The sequence below is a fragment of the Diplotaxodon limnothrissa genome, linkage group LG1 (assembly GCF_057381915.1).
Source record: "Diplotaxodon limnothrissa isolate DT_005_m linkage group LG1, D_limnothrissa_male_GT1.1, whole genome shotgun sequence".
Taxonomy (NCBI): domain Eukaryota; kingdom Metazoa; phylum Chordata; class Actinopteri; order Cichliformes; family Cichlidae; genus Diplotaxodon; species Diplotaxodon limnothrissa.
In genome coordinates this window covers 1,519,422-1,538,863 of record NC_140596.1, presented here as the reverse complement: position 1 = coordinate 1,538,863, position 19,442 = coordinate 1,519,422, and the positions used below count along the sequence as shown (strand labels likewise).

The 19,442-nt window shown below is 47.5% G+C and overlaps 3 protein-coding genes across 4 annotated transcripts; 2 read left to right on the top strand and 1 right to left on the bottom strand.

The window, feature by feature from the left end:
* Window positions 1-509: 509 nt before the first annotated feature.
* On the top strand, window positions 510-3,706 carry pop4 (POP4 homolog, ribonuclease P/MRP subunit). Of its 2 annotated transcripts, XM_085351198.1 has the most exons (8): window positions 783-1,041; window positions 1,173-1,179; window positions 1,434-1,489; window positions 1,724-1,947; window positions 2,024-2,101; window positions 2,181-2,242; window positions 2,845-2,946; window positions 3,167-3,706. In XM_085351198.1, the coding sequence occupies exons 1-8, from the start codon at window positions 913-915 to the stop codon at window positions 3,301-3,303; spliced, it is 795 nt and encodes a 264-aa protein (XP_085207324.1). In that variant the 5' UTR covers window positions 783-912; the 3' UTR covers window positions 3,304-3,706. The 2 variants fall into 2 exon arrangements, with proteins under 2 accessions (XP_085207323.1, XP_085207324.1); XM_085351197.1 differs by lacking the exons at window positions 783-1,041; window positions 1,173-1,179 and adding an exon at window positions 510-598.
* Window positions 3,707-10,582: 6,876 nt separating this feature from the next.
* Window positions 10,583-11,918, top strand: LOC146639184 (pleckstrin homology domain-containing family F member 2-like). The gene is made up of 2 exons (XM_085351196.1): window positions 10,583-10,904; window positions 11,136-11,918. Exons 1-2 carry the CDS (start codon window positions 10,664-10,666, stop codon window positions 11,708-11,710), a joined length of 816 nt encoding a protein of 271 aa, XP_085207322.1. The 5' UTR covers window positions 10,583-10,663; the 3' UTR covers window positions 11,711-11,918.
* A 2,123-nt stretch (window positions 11,919-14,041) lies between these two features.
* On the bottom strand, window positions 14,042-15,409 carry LOC146639183 (pleckstrin homology domain-containing family F member 2-like). The gene is made up of 2 exons (XM_085351195.1): window positions 15,088-15,409; window positions 14,042-14,856 (listed from the first exon to the last, which is right to left on the bottom strand). Exons 1-2 carry the CDS (start codon window positions 15,326-15,328, stop codon window positions 14,285-14,287), a joined length of 813 nt encoding a protein of 270 aa, XP_085207321.1. The 5' UTR covers window positions 15,329-15,409; the 3' UTR covers window positions 14,042-14,284.
* Between the last annotated feature and the right edge of the window lie 4,033 nt (window positions 15,410-19,442).

Genomic DNA, 19,442 nt, shown 5'->3' with positions numbered 1-19,442 from the left:
TGTTATTAAATCTCTTTAATGTTTGCGTATGAACAACGAGGGCTTCAGTCCACACAGAGACTGAACAACAAATGTGTGGAAGCGATCCGGCCTCGGGTCTCACAGCAGGAGGCAAACCAGAAGTGTTTGCCTCCTGCTGAAGCTCTCAAACATCTGCTCCACACTCAGCAGCTGCCAGCTCCACAAAGATCTGCTGCAGGTTTCTGTGGAAGTGTCACAGCAGAAAAACGGAGCAAGATCAGTGAACGAGAAGGACGAACGGAGCTTTAAGAAACAGGAAAAGCCGCTGATGCAGAGGTAAAACGGAGACCGTGACGTCATATTTTCACAATAACGAGCGAGATGACAAAAAAACAGGAAATATTTAAGTTTAATAGACAAAATAAATAAAACTGCGATAACCGGAAAAAATGTCCGAGAACTTTTACCGTTGAGCAGCAGGGGGCGCTGTGCGCGCGCCAGCGGCCGCTTCATCCTCTAAATACGTGACGAAGAAGAGCGACGCGGAAGTGAGCCGGGCAGTGCTGAAAACACGCGTGTCGTGGAGTTTCTTCGTCGATCCTCAGAGAAGATCTGCTCAGGTCTGCGACCATGGAGGGTGAGTGAGCTGAGCGCGTGAGCACACACCTGGACACGGACTCGGTGGGAGGAGGGGCTCTCCTCCGGTCCGAGCTTCGCTTCTGTCCGGTCGGTTGCGTCTCTGGGGGGGGAGGGGCGTGTTACCTGAGGAGAGGCTCGCGTGTAATTAATGTGACGTCATCACTTTTGAGTAGCACGTGGAGACCTGTAACAACGTGTTTACATCCACCATTTCCTCCTTAATGCAGCTGTGCTGACCACAGAAGCCCCGCCCCCGAGGAAAAAGCTCTCCTCACATTTACGGGATCAAAACCAAACTCATGTTTTTCTCTAATGAAGCTAAAACTGCTCCAGCTGCGACCAGCGGAGGAGGTGGAGGTCAGGAGGGTCTCCACCTGTGTGTGGAGCGGAGGAGGGTCTGCGTGTTCCTCCCTGCTATCATCCACTCGTCAGCCTCCAGGTGTGATTACATCACAGGCTAAACGGACTGTCACAGCGAAATTGGACTAAACCTGTTTTATGTAACTGCAGGGAGGTGAGCTCCACCTTTACAGGAACGTTTCCTGAACGTCTCCACCTGTGGATTCAGTCAGGTCACAGGTCACCTTTTATAAAAATAAAATCCCACGGCATCGTGAGAAAGTGGGCGGGTTAGACGCTCGAGTTACCTGATTCATGAAGGAATCAAAGGTTCTGCCAAACTGGCTTCATCTTTTTATTTTAGTCAAACATTTTTATATGCGTCCATTACTCTTCCCCCCCCCCCCCCCCCCCCTTGAGGCGTGTCCTCTGTCGTTCCCGCCCCTCTGTGTGCTTCAGCGCCTCAGTGACGCGTGTCTGTGTCCTCTCCACAGAAGGTCTGGTTCGAGCCCCTATTCCTCGTGAGCTGGTGGACGTTCTTGGTGTTGAGGTAAGCGGACGCTCGGGTGTTTCATCCACACGCTGTCTGAAGAAAGCGAGGAGGTTTTGCAGCTCCGCCCTCAGGATTTAATGGGACAGCCAGTAGCCGTCCTTTAGATAAAAGTCAGCAAACTGTCCTTCATGTTCTGTGCTGAGCGATGACTTCACTCGTGCTGGCTCTGCCAAACACGCCGTTTGCCTCGTGACTCTTTAATAATCACCTGACGTCAAATATCTTTGTCAGCCTCAGAGCAGCTTCAAAGCGAAGGCCTTCACCGAGGCGTTCCTGAAGAACAGCATTCAGCAGCCCAGACGCCACGACCTGCAGAACATGCTGAGGCATAAAGCCGTGATCCTCGGCTACCGCCGGCCCAAGAAGGAGCGGAGGAAGAGCGCCAAGGCCCGAGGGCTGAACGCACGGCAGAAGAGGGAGCTGAAGGTCTTCCAGATCAAGCCTGAACACCAGAGGTTGGTGAGAAACCCTCCATCTGCTCCTCCACCTGCTCCTCCTCCTGCATCACTGTCTTTGTCCTCCTCGCTGCAGATACGAGCTTTTCCTTCCTCTGCATGAACTCTGGAGACGGTACATCATCGACCTGTGCGGGGGATTGAAGCCAACGAGGTAAATCGGCGTCCTCGACAGCTGCTTGTCCAGATGTTTGTCCTGCTCTCGCTGAGTCCTCATCCTGATGTTTTCACAGCAATCCACAGGTCGTGCAGCAGAAGCTCCTGAAGGCGGATTTCCACGGAGCCATCCTCACAGGTACTCTTCTTCTTCGTCTTCTTTCATTTGTAGCAGAAAACTCAGGAATGTAAAGTCAGTGTTCCAGGCGTCCTGTGCCATCCCCAGTCATCGTTTTGGTCTGAAATGAAGTTTGTGGTTAAGTCGACTTTTGGCCTCGTTCACGTCAGTAAGTCTGCTCCTCTCCGAGCGCCATGAGTCCCAGAGGTGCTGACCTCTGGAGCCTCGAGAGGACGTAAGAGTGCTGGCCTCCTCTGGAAGTGCTCTTTAAACTCACTGCTTTCCTGAGGACACGAGTCTTCTCAGGAACATTGTTGTTCTCAGATGTTCATAACCGCGTGAACAGCTGTGAGCGCGCTCGCTGTGGTACCTGAAGCTCCTGGTTTCCTTCTTTACTCTCCAAACAGGCCGAGTCAGTTTTGATGCTTAGCATGAAATCATCTGGAAGTTTAAATTGATATAGTATTTACTGCAGCAGCATGTTTGAACTGTTTGAGCTGCTCACTGCAAGCCTCTTTGCAGCCCCCCCAGCTCCTGGTTTTCCTGCTGCTGCAGAGACCGAAACCTACTAACACGCGTGCAGGCTCGTGCAACATGACAGTCTGTTCTTGTCCTCGCTGCAGTGGTGCGGTCCAAGTGTCCGTCTTATGTGGGGACGTCTGGGATTCTGCTGCAAGAGTTCAAACACGTCTTCAAGATCATCACCAGAGACGACAAACTGAAAGGTTAGGAGTGTGTGAGTCTCTCCGTGTGTTGGTTTGTGTGGATGTGAGTCAGTGACACACAGTGGCGGGCTGACTGTTACAGATGAATACGATGGTGTAATTGTTTGAATGTGGTCTGGAAGAGGATGTGTTACGGCTGAAGACAGGAAGTGAAGGTGCGTGTGCAGTAATGAATCTGCTTCATCAGATTTAAACGTGGTTTCCTGCTTCGGCCCCTCAGTGATCCCAAAGAGGAACAGCGTGTTTGCAGTGGAGATCAACGGCTTCGTCTCGCACATCTACGGCAGCAAGTTTGAGTATCGAGCCGGCGAACGCGCCGCCAAGAAGTTCAAAGTGAAAGGAACCATCGACCTGTGAGAGCTTACAGCTGCCGCTCCCACAGGCCGTCGCAGGAGCTGCAGCCAGCGACGGCCAGAGTAAATGCGCACACCTCGGCTCCGCTCCAGCTTCACAAAGCTCGAGGAAAAACTGAGGTTTGGACTGAGGTGTCTCACACAAAGCTGCAGGTGTGCAGTCAGAGAGACGCCGCCTCCCCCATCTGCTGTTATAGGAACTGTTATGTAAACCCTGCAGCTGATTTGGCGTCACCATACCTGTGAGAAGCTGAGTGCAGACGCTCGCCGCCTGTGCAGAGCGCCGGGATTAAAGAAATGGAACGCTTCCTGTAAACTGATCCCGGCGTTCCTGCTGCGAGCCGATCTGAGTTTTATCTGACGTTGACACAAAGTTTTCTTTGTTTCATTTAAACAGAATAAAATCATTGGCCTGTTATTGGTGTCGACCCTCATTAACCTCAGCAGCCGTTGTCCCGTGGACACACAGCTGCACACATCAGCCGTGTCTGCTCTGCTGATTTTACCAGGGGAGGAGATCCCGTGTGGGTCGTGGGAAAGATTGGAAGCATTTTGAGTCTGATGTCGTGACGGCTGCACAGGTAACTCGCAGGAAAACCTGCTTGACAGCATTCAGGACAGTTTTTATTCAGCCGTCTGTTTTTCTGTGAAGCTGTGGAAAAGTTCATGAGGGGACGTGGACTCAGAGGACATGTACCGCCTCCTCACTTTTCATCCAGTTCATACGACCATCAGTGTGACCTGTGTCTCGTTTTCAGTCACAGTAACATGGCTGAGATGATCATTGCTCCTAAAAACCACGGGCTGGATTCTCTCTTAACCTTTAGACTAAAACACAAAATGTTGCTGCTGTTCTATCAAAATTTGAAACAAATGTCCTTTCATGTGGATCTCATTTTTCTCAGAAACAAAAATCAGGTTCAAAACCAAAAAAATCAGGTAATTCTTTGGGACTCGATGAATGTATGTGTGTATGAAATGCATGCAATGAAAGAGTTCGGGTCTTAGGAGGTTAAAGGTGCAGAAAGTTTCCTTCTGCTCGCTGCAGCCAATGAACGTCCCGATGTCGGAGCCGAGCAGGAGCAGAGCCGTTCACGTTTTCAGGGATTAAATGAACGTAAACATCTGGAATCATTATTTGAAGATTCTGTTTTTAACAGCTGGTGTCTGATTCTTACATCTTGCTTTATATAATAGAGTTTATCAGAGTACATCAGGTGACGTCTCTATCAGACATCTGTACTCATCTGTACAGCCGAGTGTGACAACACAAAGACGACAGGCAGCATTTTCACGTTTGTGTCAGGCGGCTGAGGGAAAAACGACTAAATCGAGATGCTTTTAAAACAAAGGCTAGAATAATCCAAACAACGTTAGTGGCTCTGTTTTTAGGTCGACTGACCCCTCACCTCCAACCGGTCGTAGCAGATGGCCCCGCCCCTCCCTGAGCCTGGTTCTGCCGGAGGTTTCTTCCTGTTAAAAGGGAGTTTTTCCTTCCCACTGTCGCCAGGTGCTTGCTGATAGGGGGTCAAATGATTGTTGGCTCCCTATCAGCTAACTGAAGCATGTACATGACAAAAGTTTGAAGACGCTGAAAGATGTTTGAAGGTATAAAAAGAACTTTGATGTTTGTGACTGAAGCAGCGTTTGGCCATCACGCGTCCTCGCCAGAGCTGCTCGTGCACGTTTGTGAGCTGCAGCAGTCTCTGCACAGTCAGGCTTGTTTCACTCAGCTCAGATCACTGACCCAGATCAAGACAGTCCCGACCTTCAGGTTTATGGCATCGGCACTTCTGTCCTGTTTACAGTAAAATACATTTACAGTGTTTCTCGCTGGGAGTGACTTTCATTTGAACGCTTGAGTCACAGAACGACTTAGCAAGAAAGCGTGATTAAGACACACATGAGATGAGATACCACTTCTCTTTAAACACCATCACGTCAGGGTTTGAATGACTCAGCTGTTGTGTTGTGTCCCTGATGTGGGGCGGTGTTTGTGTTGTTGAGCGTCGCTCTGCCGAGTCGATGTTATCAGGAACCTCTTATGTTTCTTTCTGCAAGGACGAGTTAAACATAATTTAATATTGCACAACAGCAAGAAAAGTTTCCTTCACACTCTTTGTTGTTGTTCTGTCATATAAAGTCAAAACTTTATCACAGCCATCACCTTTAAAAAATGCAAATACCTCCAACTCCTAATAAAAAATAATAATAATAATAAGATGAATCCACGAAATATTTTAAACGTGTTATATATAAAACCACTAGTTCATAAACGTAATATTACAAATGGAACCTCCAGTCATCCACCCATTCACACACACACACATTCACACACACATTCACACACTGGTGATGGCAGCTACATTGTAGCCACAGCCACCCTGGGGCGCACTGACAGAGGCGAGGCTGCCGGACACTGGCGCCACCGGGCCCTCTGACCACCACCAGTAGGCAACGGGTGAAGTGTCTTGCCCAAGGACACAACGACCGAGGCTGTCCGAGCCGGGGCTCGAACCGGCAACCTTCCGATTACACGACGACCTCCCAACTCTTGAGCTACGATGGCCCGTACTGTTATCTTTAGCCGGCTAATCATCAGCTGTCACACGTCTAATCTGATCAATATTGGAAATAAATGAACATGTCTATGATCATATATGGAGAGAATGCCAAGAGTGTGCAAAGCAAAGGGCAGCTATTCTTAAGAACTCTGAAATGTAAAACATGATATTTCACAGGTTTTTGTTTATGAAATTTCATTTTATGAACATAAAGAAAAACCATTGAATGATACGGTGAGTTCAAACCTTTGCCTGGTAGTTTACATAAAACTCATTGCTATTTATTTTTAATGAATTAACTCTAAATTTATGAGGGTGCATCCACTTTGTGAAAGATGTAATTAAACACTACTTGATGTATATCTTTTAATATTAATGTGTCCCTGAGCGTTTGATCACTTGCAGAGTTGACATTTTTAAATACTACTACCGGTACTAATATTTTGATCGCCTACAGTTTCTTTCCTTTAAGTCGTGCTGTGACGTCGTGCGCTCGTGCTTCTGCAGAACCTCCTTCAGCCTGACGCTCACTTTGAGGAAAGGGCCGAGTCCCCTCATAGAGCTGCAGGGCGCTCTATCACTGACTCCCAGAGAACATGATAACATGCACACAAGGTTCACATGGGCTGGCGTCATGTGAACTGTAGGTGCAGCTGTTAGAGATGTAAGAGTCTTCAGTAGGTGATTTGTTTAACGCGCACAGGTCGGCCTCAGCGCACCACGATCCTTTGTGCTTTTGCTTTACGCTCAGTGTTTCATGGATCCTAAAACACACTGCACAGCTTTCCTGTTCTTAGACACCAAAACACAAACTGAGACTTTATTCACCACAAAAGTTGAGAAATTCCTGCGTTAAAGCAGCCGAAACTGGAAAGAAGCCAAGTGACAAAATAAAAGAAGAGCTTCATGAAGTGTGACAGAAAACAAAGCAGGACATGACTCGGCTTCAGATAAACAGCATGAAATAAAAACTAAGTGGAGAATGAGTGAAGGAGGCCTGCAGAGTCGCACGCTGTGCTGCTGCAGCTTCTGCTGACTAATACTAAAGATTATTAATTATCTCAAATCTCAGGGAAGCAGGAAGATTAAAGGTGGTGTTTTTTTAGCTTCTTCCTCTTCTTCATGCTGCCAAAAACCCATGAAGGCGTCTCTGGAAGTTTGGGAAGATTTCCCGCTGCTCTTTGTTTTGCTCTTACCGTAACTCTGCTGACCTGCATACGTCTCGCGTCCTAGAAGGAAGAATAATTAAATAGATGAAAAGATAAACAGTGAAGGGGATGTTTGACAGCATTTCACAGACGCTCGACCGGTCTGACTGTAACCTGCTGCTGTGCGAGGCGGGCGTGCCCGTCAGCTCACTGGATTTATAGCTTTTAGTTGCAGCAGGCCAGCTACAGGCGGGAAAATGCCAACAAATGTGATGCATGAATGTAAAACTATCCGGTCGTTCAGTGATGACACGACGAATCCTACTTCCGGGTCTAAAGTAGTCTGCGTTTAATATGGCTTTTGTGTTGTTAACATGTTTAATGTTTTGTATTTTCTTCTATTTGATCTCAAAAAGCTCCTAAAACAGTCAGTGATCCCTGTTGACCTCCCTCGGCTTTTATTACCACTAATCATTTATTTAAGCTCAGTTTTTAAAACCTTAGGATGTAGCTACAGCCCAGCCCATGCAGCAGTATATGAATGACTAACCTGGTATTGTGGATGGATTATCTCAGTTGTTCTCCTGGCTGAAGTTTGGTCCTTTTACAGCATCCTGCCATGCGATTACATTTGTTCCTGACCACCGAGAACACTCACCTTAACTTTTATCGAGTGGGAAAAAAAGTTAGCTTGTTTATATTATGCTAACATAGCTGTGTCGCTAGCGGTCACGTAGCACATCATTATATACCAGCTAGCCCAACTTCAGTAACCCTACAAACGTCACTGCTGTTTAGTTTTCTGTCTTCATTTATGTTGGAAGTGATAACAGAGATGTACGTTTTAATTTGTTTCCAAAACCCCGCAGTCAGGACATGCTATATTGTATTTAGATAGAAGCTAGCGAGCTAACTCCCTGCTAACTTCTAACTCCGTTAAATGTCATAAATTCCGTTTTCATGGATGCCTGGATGTTAAACTCAATTGTTACACCTGGTAGAGCAGAACGCTGATCATTTTATTAAAGATGAAAGACTTAAGACAGTTTTTCAACTCTCAGTAATGCCACAGTGATCGTTTGATATATGGACCTGCAGCGGAGTTTAGAAGAAGAAGAAGAAAGTGTGTACTTTATTGTACTTTATTGAGCCCCGTAGGGAAATTCCTTTCTGCATTTAACCCATTCACCCAGTGAAGCAGTGGGCAGCCATTGGGCGCCCGGGGAGCAGTGTGTAGGGACGGTACCTTGCTCAGGGGTACCTCAGGGTAGCTGTTAAGGGGAATCGAACCCCCGACCTTCCGATCATGGGGCAACCACTCTACCTACTGAGCTATCCCTGTTTAGGCCCAGACACGGCTAGTGACGTCAGACTTAACGACCAGATAGTGCAGAAAAAAAAAGTTCTTTAAAAATGTTCTCTAGCAAAATGCTAATTTGCTAATAGCATAATAGTACGGCACAGTGGAACAGTGGGTAGCACTGTTACCTCACAACAAGAAGGTCCTGAGTTCGATTCCACCACGTAAACTGCGCACAGGTCTTTCATGGAGCACTCTCCATGTGATCTTTATATTAAGTATACTGAAGCAGTCTGTAAGTCAGTTTAAATAATGTTATTTTTTAATTTCATGGAGAATCAATATTTCCCCGTCTTACGTTGTATTTTTGGGGCGTATTATGGGGATTATAACTTTTTAGATATTTTTCATTATTATTTTACATCGTTCGTTATGTTTTATGATGGATGTTCCTTAATTCAAATGTTTTATTTCACCGATCTAAATGCGATAAAGAAAAAAAAATTCTACATTTATGTATTTGTAGTTAAATAATTTGCATTGAAATAAAAAAAACACTATAATTCAGTTTCACTGCAGAGGCTGTGTTATAAAGTTTTACAACTTTATTGCACAAATGTTGCAGAAACGCATATTTTCACTGCTTATAGATCAAATTCAGTGCTATTAAAACATTCACACTCAGGCTGTGCTGAGGCTCGCCTGCTCCACACTCTTCAGACGGTCGAGTTTCCCACTGAACTAAGAGACGTTTCATTTTCCTGAAAACGGCTGATAAATGTCAGCTGTGCCATGAAGCTGGGAACTGTGGACAACAGCTGCTCAGCTCAGTTATATTCAGTTTAATATTGTGCCAAATGACACCTCAAGGGCATTTATAAGGTCGAGTTCTACACTCGTACAGAGAGGACCGGGCAGCCGTCTGAGGAAGGCAGGGAGGTTAGACTGGATAGACTGGAACCATTAAAGTAGGTGTTAAGGTTCAAAATATTGGGGATGGAGACAAGAGAAAAGACCACAATAACAACACTGGTCCGGCCGGGTTGAGTCAAACGATGATTTTAATGAACACACGCGTGGGAGATGGACACTGATGCAGACAGCCTCAAAATCTCAAAATGGTGGAGCATTGCTCAAACTTTTATAGCCTCTGGTGCCTCCACCTTATCATAAAAAGCCTAAACATTCACATGCTCTCTCTCACACAGCGCCTGAGCTACGACCTTGGCTCCCTGTTTATCTGCTCCTGCTGAAATGGGGCAGAAAACTCCAGCACACTCTGTTCTCTTCTACTCAGACAAATTAGATTTCTTATAACTCAGCAGTATAATGCATCATAAAACAATATCATTCATTCACAACAAGTCAGCAGTTTAATGTAATGCAAATCAGTTTAACTAATGTAATAGTTATCAGCTTCTTCTAATTCAGGAGAATAATGCAAACTAAAACTACATAATAATTCACAATCTTTAATTAGGGGTATAACATGGCATAAAATAATATTATAATCTAACATAGGTTATTGGCACAAACTGGTGCCCAGGCTCAGAAAAGTCCCCAGAGTGGATGTTACGCACCTTTCAGCCCACAGACACCGCCTGGAGCTGTTTTGGTAAACGCCACTGTTCCGCATCGTTATCGCTTTGTTTAACCGTTCTTACAAGTTCAGGCTTTGATTGCTGCGCGAGAGCTGTTTGGATCATGTGGGTGAAAAAGCAAACACAGAAATCTCCGGGAATAACCTGACGGAGCGATAGCACGCAGGTTTCACCCACCTCACATTTCCCCCAAATATTTAACGAGCATATTAGAAACTCTGTGTGTGTGTGTGTGTGTGTGTGTGTGTGTGTGTGTGTGTGAATGGTTGAATGAGGGTTGTAGTAAAATTGAAAGAGTCGTTGCTGAGGAGAAACGGCCCACAGAAGCTTCAGTCTGTTCACCGTGTTAGAGCGCTCTCCATGTGCTCTGTGGGTCTGAGCTGTGAACTGTGCCAACAGCAGCACGGCCTCACTTTGTACAGACAAACCTCAGAGCTGCAACCTTTAAACTGTGTTTACACGTTACTGCAGTGATCGCAGCACTTTTACAAACACATCTGCAATCAGCCACACTCACTTCCTCTTGTACAAATTCTTGTTTTTCTCCAAATTCAAGTGAAGCTCTGCCCCCTTTGCTTCTTACAAAAGTCTTGTTTTGGAAAGCCCCATGACGTCACCAGAGCATTCAAAAGCAGCCTCTGGGCTCCTGACCTCATCAGAAAAACGAGAAGCCCTTCGAGCTCACACCTACAGAGGCGTGGAGCTGCCGGTACGAGCGCTCTGACTGCTGGATTTAACGGCGACTGCTGACATGGATCAACTGTCTGATCAGGAGAACTGGGACCGGGTCCAGGCTGTGGCCAACTCCTTTGGGCCAGCGGGGAAGTTGTTGCTTCAGTCAGGTCGGGTTCTGGTCGGAGAGGGCAAGCTGGTAAAGCAGAGCCGCAAAAAGCGGCAGGCCAAAGCCTTCTTCCTCTTCAACGACGTGCTGGTGTACGGCAGCATCGTGCTGAACGGCCGCTGGCACAAAAAGCTCAAGGTTACCCCTCTAGGTGAGCAACCGATCCTCCTCTGCACATCGCTGAATCCAGCTGTGTGAAAAGCAGACAGCGTGGCGGGCAGAGACAGGTAGATGCTGCAGGTGGAGCAGGAGGTGCTGCACCGCCTGCAGTCTGTCTCTGACCGCTGCAGCAGGCTGCAGTAAACACTTTTCTTTTCGTTCAAAGCGTGCACACCTTTGTTTCCCGCACTAACGTGCCCTTCTTCTTCTTCTTCTTCTTCAGAGGACATCCTGCTGGAGGACCTGGAGGACGGCGTCAGGATGAAGAACCAGTGGCTGATCCGCACGCCCAGGAAGTCTTTCTACGTTTCCGCCGCCTCCTACGAGGAGAAGCGAGCCTGGATCGAGCACATCGAGGAGTGCAAGGGCAGAGTGACGCAGGGCGGTGACCGGAGGCTGGACTTTGCCAACACTTGGATCCCAGACCAGGCCTCCGCCGTCTGCATGCGCTGCTCCAGCAAGTTCACCGGGACCCGCCGCCGACACCACTGCAGAAAATGCGGCTTCCTGGTGTGCGGCCCGTGCTCCAGGAAGCGAGCGGTCATCGCACACATCGACTCCACTAAGCAGCTGAGAGTCTGTAAACCGTGTTACTTGAGTCTGGGGGTGGAGCTCCCCGAGCTGACCCGTCAGAGGTGGGACAGCGGCGGGAAGTCGGACGAAGACGAGCTGGAATGCTACAGCGAGGAAGAGGAGGCGGAGCACAGCCTGGAGGAGGAGGAGGACCCCAGCAGGTGGATGGACTCCTGGTCCCCTTACACCTACATCAATCCAGAGCACATCAGGCCCCAAACATAGAGCCACGCTCGGCGCTGGACTCTGGGCCTTTGTGTCACACGTGGACTCAGTGCTGCGCAGCTGCGCGTGACACGCTCTGCACGCACTCTATTTATGACACCATGTTATTTATGTTTCATGAAACACCTGCTGCTCTTCTCTTTGTGCACAAACACTACTGTGAAGCTGTTCTCGTCTCTCAGACGTCGCTCTGACCTGCTGCGTTTCCCTCAGCCGTCCAGTGTGTGTGTGTGTGTGTGCGTGCGTGTGTGTGTGTGTGTGTGTGCGTGCGTGTGTGTGTGTGTGTGCGTGTGTGCGTGCGTGTGTGTGTGCGTGTGTGTGTGTGAGAACATGTGAACCACTGAAATAACAACGAACAATAAAGAATTCAATAAGAGAATCTTTGTCTGTGCTTTTCTCTCAGGATGGTTAAACGACTCTGAAATACTTGAAGACGTTTGAACTTTACACTTATTCTCGTCCCAATCAGCACATTTACACAAGACTTCCTGTTAGTCAAACTCTCACTGTGCCACAGATTGATCCTACACAAACATCTGCAGACAGATGGCCCAGTGAAGATGGGATTGATTATCCATCCATCCATCCATTCGCTTCCGCTTGTCCTTTTCAGGGTCGCGGGGGGCGCTGGAGCCTATCCCAGCTGTCATAGGGCGAGAGGCGGGGTACACCCTGGACAGGTCGCCAGTCTGTCGCAGGGCCAACACACAGGGACAGACAACCATTCACACCTAGTGACAATTTGGATTATCCAATTAACCTATCCCCACAAGCTGCATGTCTTTGGACGGTGGGAGGAAGCCGGAGTACCCGGAGGGAACCCACGCAATGGGATTATTCATTAGAATATTATTTTGTATCTCCAGGTTGATCATTTGACCCTAAACCATGAAAACATCCTTTGGCTTCAATTCAGTTTTATTCATTCAGCGCCGAATCACAACAACAGTCGCCTCAGCGTGCTTCATGTGCTAAGGTAACACCCCGACAATCATACAGGGAAACTCCAACAAGCTTCCGGTTAAAAGATGAGCTTCCCAACATTAGGTATTAGTTATGTGTCCCCCGAGTCAGGGTTTAATGGGGCTTTATAATTACAGTGTACTTATATTTACCTACAAGTATTTACAGTACTTTAAAGATCTGAATCATTTCATGGTAACTTTGTGGAAAAACAACAATATTTCCGCGTCTTACATCATAAGCACGCTGTACTTTTTCACGACAATGGCCGTATTATAAGTTCAACCTTGTCGAGCTTCCAGGTAGTTTAGCTGAACGGAGACGCTCTTCCTGAAAGTTTGAACAATGATTATGAAAGAAACAAATGAGACGGTATTTATAGTTTCCTTGTAAGCTGATAAGGGAGAACAGTCCTTATCACATTATGTTGTTCTTTCACATCAACATCAAAAATTAAAGATGCAATAATGAATCAATAAATAAAGATATAAAAATGCAGGATTAATATGGCCCACACCCTGACAGGCACATAGTTACAAAGTAACTTAAGGAGAAATTGTTTCTCTGCAACATCACTTAGAATTACTCAAGCAGTATCTAAAGTTACTTACAACATAATTGTAACTGCAACCGAGCTCCTAATGCTCGTCATGAAAAACCGGTTGAACAACAGTTTTACACAGTGCTGCCCATGCACGCCGCTGGCGTTTGCTTTGTAGAAAACATGTTTGCAGGCACGACCATAATCGAAGGTTTTGTTTATTTCAGTAGATCTCAAAGTCGATGAGATTTCAGGGAAATACCAGGATGTTAAGAGGAACTGAGTGTGAATGGTTGTCTGTCCCTGTGTGTTGGCCCTGCGACAGACTGGCGACCTGTCCAGGGTGTACCCCGCCTCTCGCCCTATGACAGCTGGGATAGGCTCCAGCGCCCCCCGCGACCCTGAAAAGGACAAGCGGAAGCGAATGGATGGATGGATGGATAATCAATCCCATCTTCACTGGGCCATCTGTCTGCAGATGTTTGTGTAGGATCAATCTGTGGCACAGTGAGAGTTTGACTAACAGGAAGTCTTGTGTAAATGTGCTGATTGGGACGAGAATAAGTGTAAAGTTCAAACGTCTTCAAGTATTTCAGAGTCGTTTAACCATCCTGAGAGAAAAGCACAGACAAAGATTCTCTTATTGAATTCTTTATTGTTCGTTGTTATTTCAGTGGTTCACATGTTCTCACACACACACGCACACACACACACACACACGCACACACGCACACACACACACACACGCACACACACACACACACGCACACACACACACGCACACGCACACACACACACACACACACACACACACACACACACACACACACACACACACACACACACACACTGGACGGCTGAGGGAAACGCAGCAGGTCAGAGCGACGTCTGAGAGACGAGAACAGCTTCACAGTAGTGTTTGTGCACAAAGAGAAGAGCAGCAGGTGTTTCATGAAACATAAATAACATGGTGTCATAAATAGAGTGCGTGCAGAGCGTGTCACGCGCAGCTGCGCAGCACTGAGTCCACGTGTGACACAAAGGCCCAGAGTCCAGCGCCGAGCGTGGCTCTATGTTTGGGGCCTGATGTGCTCTGGATTGATGTAGGTGTAAGGGGACCAGGAGTCCATCCACCTGCTGGGGTCCTCCTCCTCCAGGCTGTGCTCCGCCTCCTCTTCCTCGCTGTAGCATTCCAGCTCGTCTTCGTCCGACTTCCCGCCGCTGTCCCACCTCTGACGGGTCAGCTCGGGGAGCTCCACCCCCAGACTCAAGTAACACGGTTTACAGACTCTCAGCTGCTTAGTGGAGTCGATGTGTGCGATGACCGCTCGCTTCCTGGAGCACGGGCCGCACACCAGGAAGCCGCATTTTCTGCAGTGGTGTCGGCGGCGGGTCCCGGTGAACTTGCTGGAGCAGCGCATGCAGACGGCGGAGGCCTGGTCTGGGATCCAAGTGTTGGCAAAGTCCAGCCTCCGGTCACCGCCCTGCGTCACTCTGCCCTTGCACTCCTCGATGTGCTCGATCCAGGCTCGCTTCTCCTCGTAGGAGGCGGCGGAAACGTAGAAAGACTTCCTGGGCGTGCGGATCAGCCACTGGTTCTTCATCCTGACGCCGTCCTCCAGGTCCTCCAGCAGGATGTCCTCTGAAGAAGAAGAAGAAGAAGAAGGGCACGTTAGTGCGGGAAACAAAGGTGTGCACGCTTTGAACGAAAAGAAAAGTGTTTACTGCAGCCTGCTGCAGCGGTCAGAGACAGACTGCAGGCGGTGCAGCACCTCCTGCTCCACCTGCAGCATCTACCTGTCTCTGCCCGCCACGCTGTCTGCTTTTCACACAGCTGGATTCAGCGATGTGCAGAGGAGGATCGGTTGCTCACCTAGAGGGGTAACCTTGAGCTTTTTGTGCCAGCGGCCGTTCAGCACGATGCTGCCGTACACCAGCACGTCGTTGAAGAGGAAGAAGGCTTTGGCCTGCCGCTTTTTGCGGCTCTGCTTTACCAGCTTGCCCTCTCCGACCAGAACCCGACCTGACTGAAGCAACAACTTCCCCGCTGGCCCAAAGGAGTTGGCCACAGCCTGGACCCGGTCCCAGTTCTCCTGATCAGACAGTTGATCCATGTCAGCAGTCGCCGTTAAATCCAGCAGTCAGAGCGCTCGTACCGGCAGCTCCACGCCTCTGTAGGTGTGAGCTCGAAGGGCTTCTCGTTTTTCTGATGAGGTCAGGAGCCCAGAGGCTGCTTTTGAATGCTCTGGTGACGTCATGGGGCTTTCCAAAACAAGACTTTTGTAAGAAGCAAAGGGGGCAGAGCTTCACTTGAATTTGGAGAAAAACAAGAATTTGTACAAGAGGAAGTGAGTGTGGCTGATTGCAGATGTGTTTGTAAAAGTGCTGCGATCACTGCAGTAACGTGTAAACACAGTTTAAAGGTTGCAGCTCTGAGGTTTGTCTGTACAAAGTGAGGCCGTGCTGCTGTTGGCACAGTTCACAGCTCAGACCCACAGAGCACATGGAGAGCGCTCTAACACGGTGAACAGACTGAAGCTTCTGTGGGCCGTTTCTCCTCAGCAACGACTCTTTCAATTTTACTACAACCCTCATTCAACCATTCACACACACACACACACACACACACACACACACACACACAGAGTTTCTAATATGCTCGTTAAATATTTGGGGGAAATGTGAGGTGGGTGAAACCTGCGTGCTATCGCTCCGTCAGGTTATTCCCGGAGATTTCTGTGTTTGCTTTTTCACCCACATGATCCAAACAGCTCTCGCGCAGCAATCAAAGCCTGAACTTGTAAGAACGGTTAAACAAAGCGATAACGATGCGGAACAGTGGCGTTTACCAAAACAGCTCCAGGCGGTGTCTGTGGGCTGAAAGGTGCGTAACATCCACTCTGGGGACTTTTCTGAGCCTGGGCACCAGTTTGTGCCAATAACCTACTTTAATGGTTCCAGTCTATCCAGTCTAACCTCCCTGCCTTCCTCAGACGGCTGCCCGGTCCTCTCTGTACGAGTGTAGAACTCGACCTTATAAATGCCCTTGAGGTGTCATTTGGCACAATATTAAACTGAATATAACTGAGCTGAGCAGCTGTTGTCCACAGTTCCCAGCTTCATGGCACAGCTGACATTTATCAGCCGTTTTCAGGAAAATGAAACGTCTCTTAGTTCAGTGGGAAACTCGACCGTCTGAAGAGTGTGGAGCAGGCGAGCCTCAGCACAGCCTGAGTGTGAATGTTTTAATAGCACTGAATTTGATCTATAAGCAGTGAAAATATGCGTTTCTGCAACATTTGTGCAATAAAGTTGTAAAACTTTATAACACAGCCTCTGCAGTGAAACTGAATTATAGTGTTTTTTTTATTTCAATGCAAATTATTTAACTACAAATACATAAATGTAGAATTTTTTTTCTTTATCACATTTAGATCGGTGAAATAAAACATTTGAATTAAGGAACATCCATCATAAAACATAACGAACGATGTAAAATAATAATGAAAAATATCTAAAAAGTTATAATCCCCATAATACGCCCCAAAAATACAACGTAAGACGGGGAAATATTGATTCTCCATGAAATTAAAAAATAACATTATTTAAACTGACTTACAGACTGCTTCAGTATACTTAATATAAAGATCAGTTTCTATAGTAATCTGATACAGTTCTGTTTAATAAGGAGGCTTTACTGAAACCAAGAGGATCCAGCCTCTGACATGTGGTTAATACTACAGTTTGTAAAAATCCAGAAACACTAAAACAGCCGTACACGTAACATGAACTCTGACCTCCTGCAGAGCCACACTTCCACTGATCCTCCCCATGTGAATAGATCAGAATAGATCTCTGTTACAAACTGGTATTCCCCTGAGACTTTGTAGTGAGAAATAAAAATAGTTTGTGGGCTGAGGCTGCGAGCGGTAAAATCGGAGCTGAGGCTGCGATCGAACCGTCAAACCGGTTTGTCTGTTTCTGGAACAGCTGGATGACTAAACGGTGCAAAGCTGGAAGGAACCAGGAGGAAGAATTAGCTGCAGATTTACTCCGACAGTCTAACTGTGCTTTATTGAAACCAATTAAACCTTTCACACCGTTAAACTGGGCCAAACTGGGAGCCAGGGGTGTCAAACATAAGGGGCCTTATGTTTGACACCCCTGCACGTGCTGCACGTGGCCCTCCCTGCTCTGCACAGCTGTACAGATGCAGATGATGATGTTACAAAAAAATAAAAATAATTCCTGCATGTGGGAAACGGACGACATGGCAACACGCCATCAAAGGTAACGGGAGTGGGTTTACTGCCGTGGACTACTTTCAAACAGGAAATGACGGATATTCAACCTCAGCTTTAAAGTTTACATGAATATAGATTTTACAGCAGTTACGCGCGCGCGCGTGTGTGTGTGTGTGTGTGTGTGTGTGTGTGTGATGGATGCACGTTCACCAGCGAGGCTCCTGCGCAGCACGCTGCTGAGATTTCTGATAAACAAGAAGGAAACGATGACAGCGACAGTTTTACAAACACGTGGTCAGCAGCTCTCACACTCCTTCACTTCTTCTTTCCCAAAGAAGATTTCAACAGAAAGGAAATCAAACGTGTAACTTTGTTCCAGAGAAAATCGAGCTTCTCCTTCATCCCAGCGTTGCTTTCTTTCTTTGGAATGAGTTATAGGCTGCATATTTTCATATATTTATCAGACACGCTGGCATTGCTGGCAGCACTGCAGGCGGCAGCAGCAGCGCGCACTTTTACTGACGACCATCATCACTAAACTTCTGTCAACAAAATTCTACTTTTCTACAGAAAGCCTTTTATTCTGAAAGGCAGGGACAGAAAGAGAGACGCGTGGAAGGGCGTAAAGCGTCGAGGGTCACATGCAGCCCACTGTGATCTGAAGTGAAAGCGGCCTGCTGTCAGTGTGACAGTTTCACCACACGTTTGATTCCTGAGGTGTCAGAATAAGAAAAACAAGTTTCCAACATTTCTACACAGTAAAGAAATCTGTCAGCACGACTGCAGGAAACGTTTACAATGACAGGAAGCTGGCAGCTGATTGGCCGGGCTGTCCTCTAAACATAAAGTTTATTGTTTCATTTACATATGGATGTTTTTCTTTATGTGGATAATTGTGAAAAACAGACATTCCTCATGTGACCTATGTGTGACCTGACGTGCATCTCCTGATAAATCTGTAACTACATGATGGCTCGACGGAGCCGCAACGCTTGACGGGGCGGTTCCTCCTCTGGGTGTAAATAAAACTATATGATCCACAGTCCTGTAATAATAACGGGGCGACCGTGGCTCAAGAGTTGGGCGTTCGTCGTGTAATCGGAAGGTTGACGGTTCGAGTCTCGGTCGTTGTGTCCTTGGGCGAGACACTTCACCCGTTCCCTGCTGGTGGTGGTCAGGGGGCCCGGTGGCGCCAGTGTCCGGCAGCCTCGCCTCTGTCAGGTGGCTGTAGCTACAACGTAGCTGCCATCACCAGTGGATGATTGTGTAAAGCGCTACGCCATTTACCAATCCTGCCCTCAAAGTTCTCGTACTAATGAGGGGGTCATGTATACAGTTGACTCACTGCCGTGTTACTTCAAATTGGATGTGAGCCACTGTTTATTCACCCCCGAATGTCAGTCTGTGTTTTTATTTCTGGGAGAACTTTCTGATTGAAACCGAGGACGTCCTGATGTCTGAGGCCGAGAAGCTGCAGAGAGGCTGACAGTAGGAACAGAGGCTCGGTGAAGTTTTGCAGCTGCACCGAGCGACGTGCAGATCACTCCTGGATGCAGTCGCGCCTTTGAAGCAATCCTGCAGGGATGTTGCGCCAACAGGCTGATGAAGTTTCTGCCTGATTCTTTGGAAAGTGGAGCAATGCCGTGTACGATTTCAACAGGTGGCATTTACAATAACGGCTCTCCAGCTGGTGATTTATTTCAGTGACGTCCTGGTCTCTGACTGAGGCCACAACGTCTCAGAACAAACACTCGGGCTCCGTGAGTCTCTACCGCGGTAAAGTGAGCCGTCATTTGTGAGCCGCGGTCAAGCCAGCCGCGTCTTATCCGCCGCATAAATTTCCTTGCGCTTTTACACCAGTCTTTACGGTAGCGCCTTTTCGCTTTATGTGCCGATTGAAAGCCTATACCCGCGCGCGCACACAAATTACAATGAAACAGCCCAATACAGTCAATTATGGAAATTTCAGAAATTCATTAAAAAT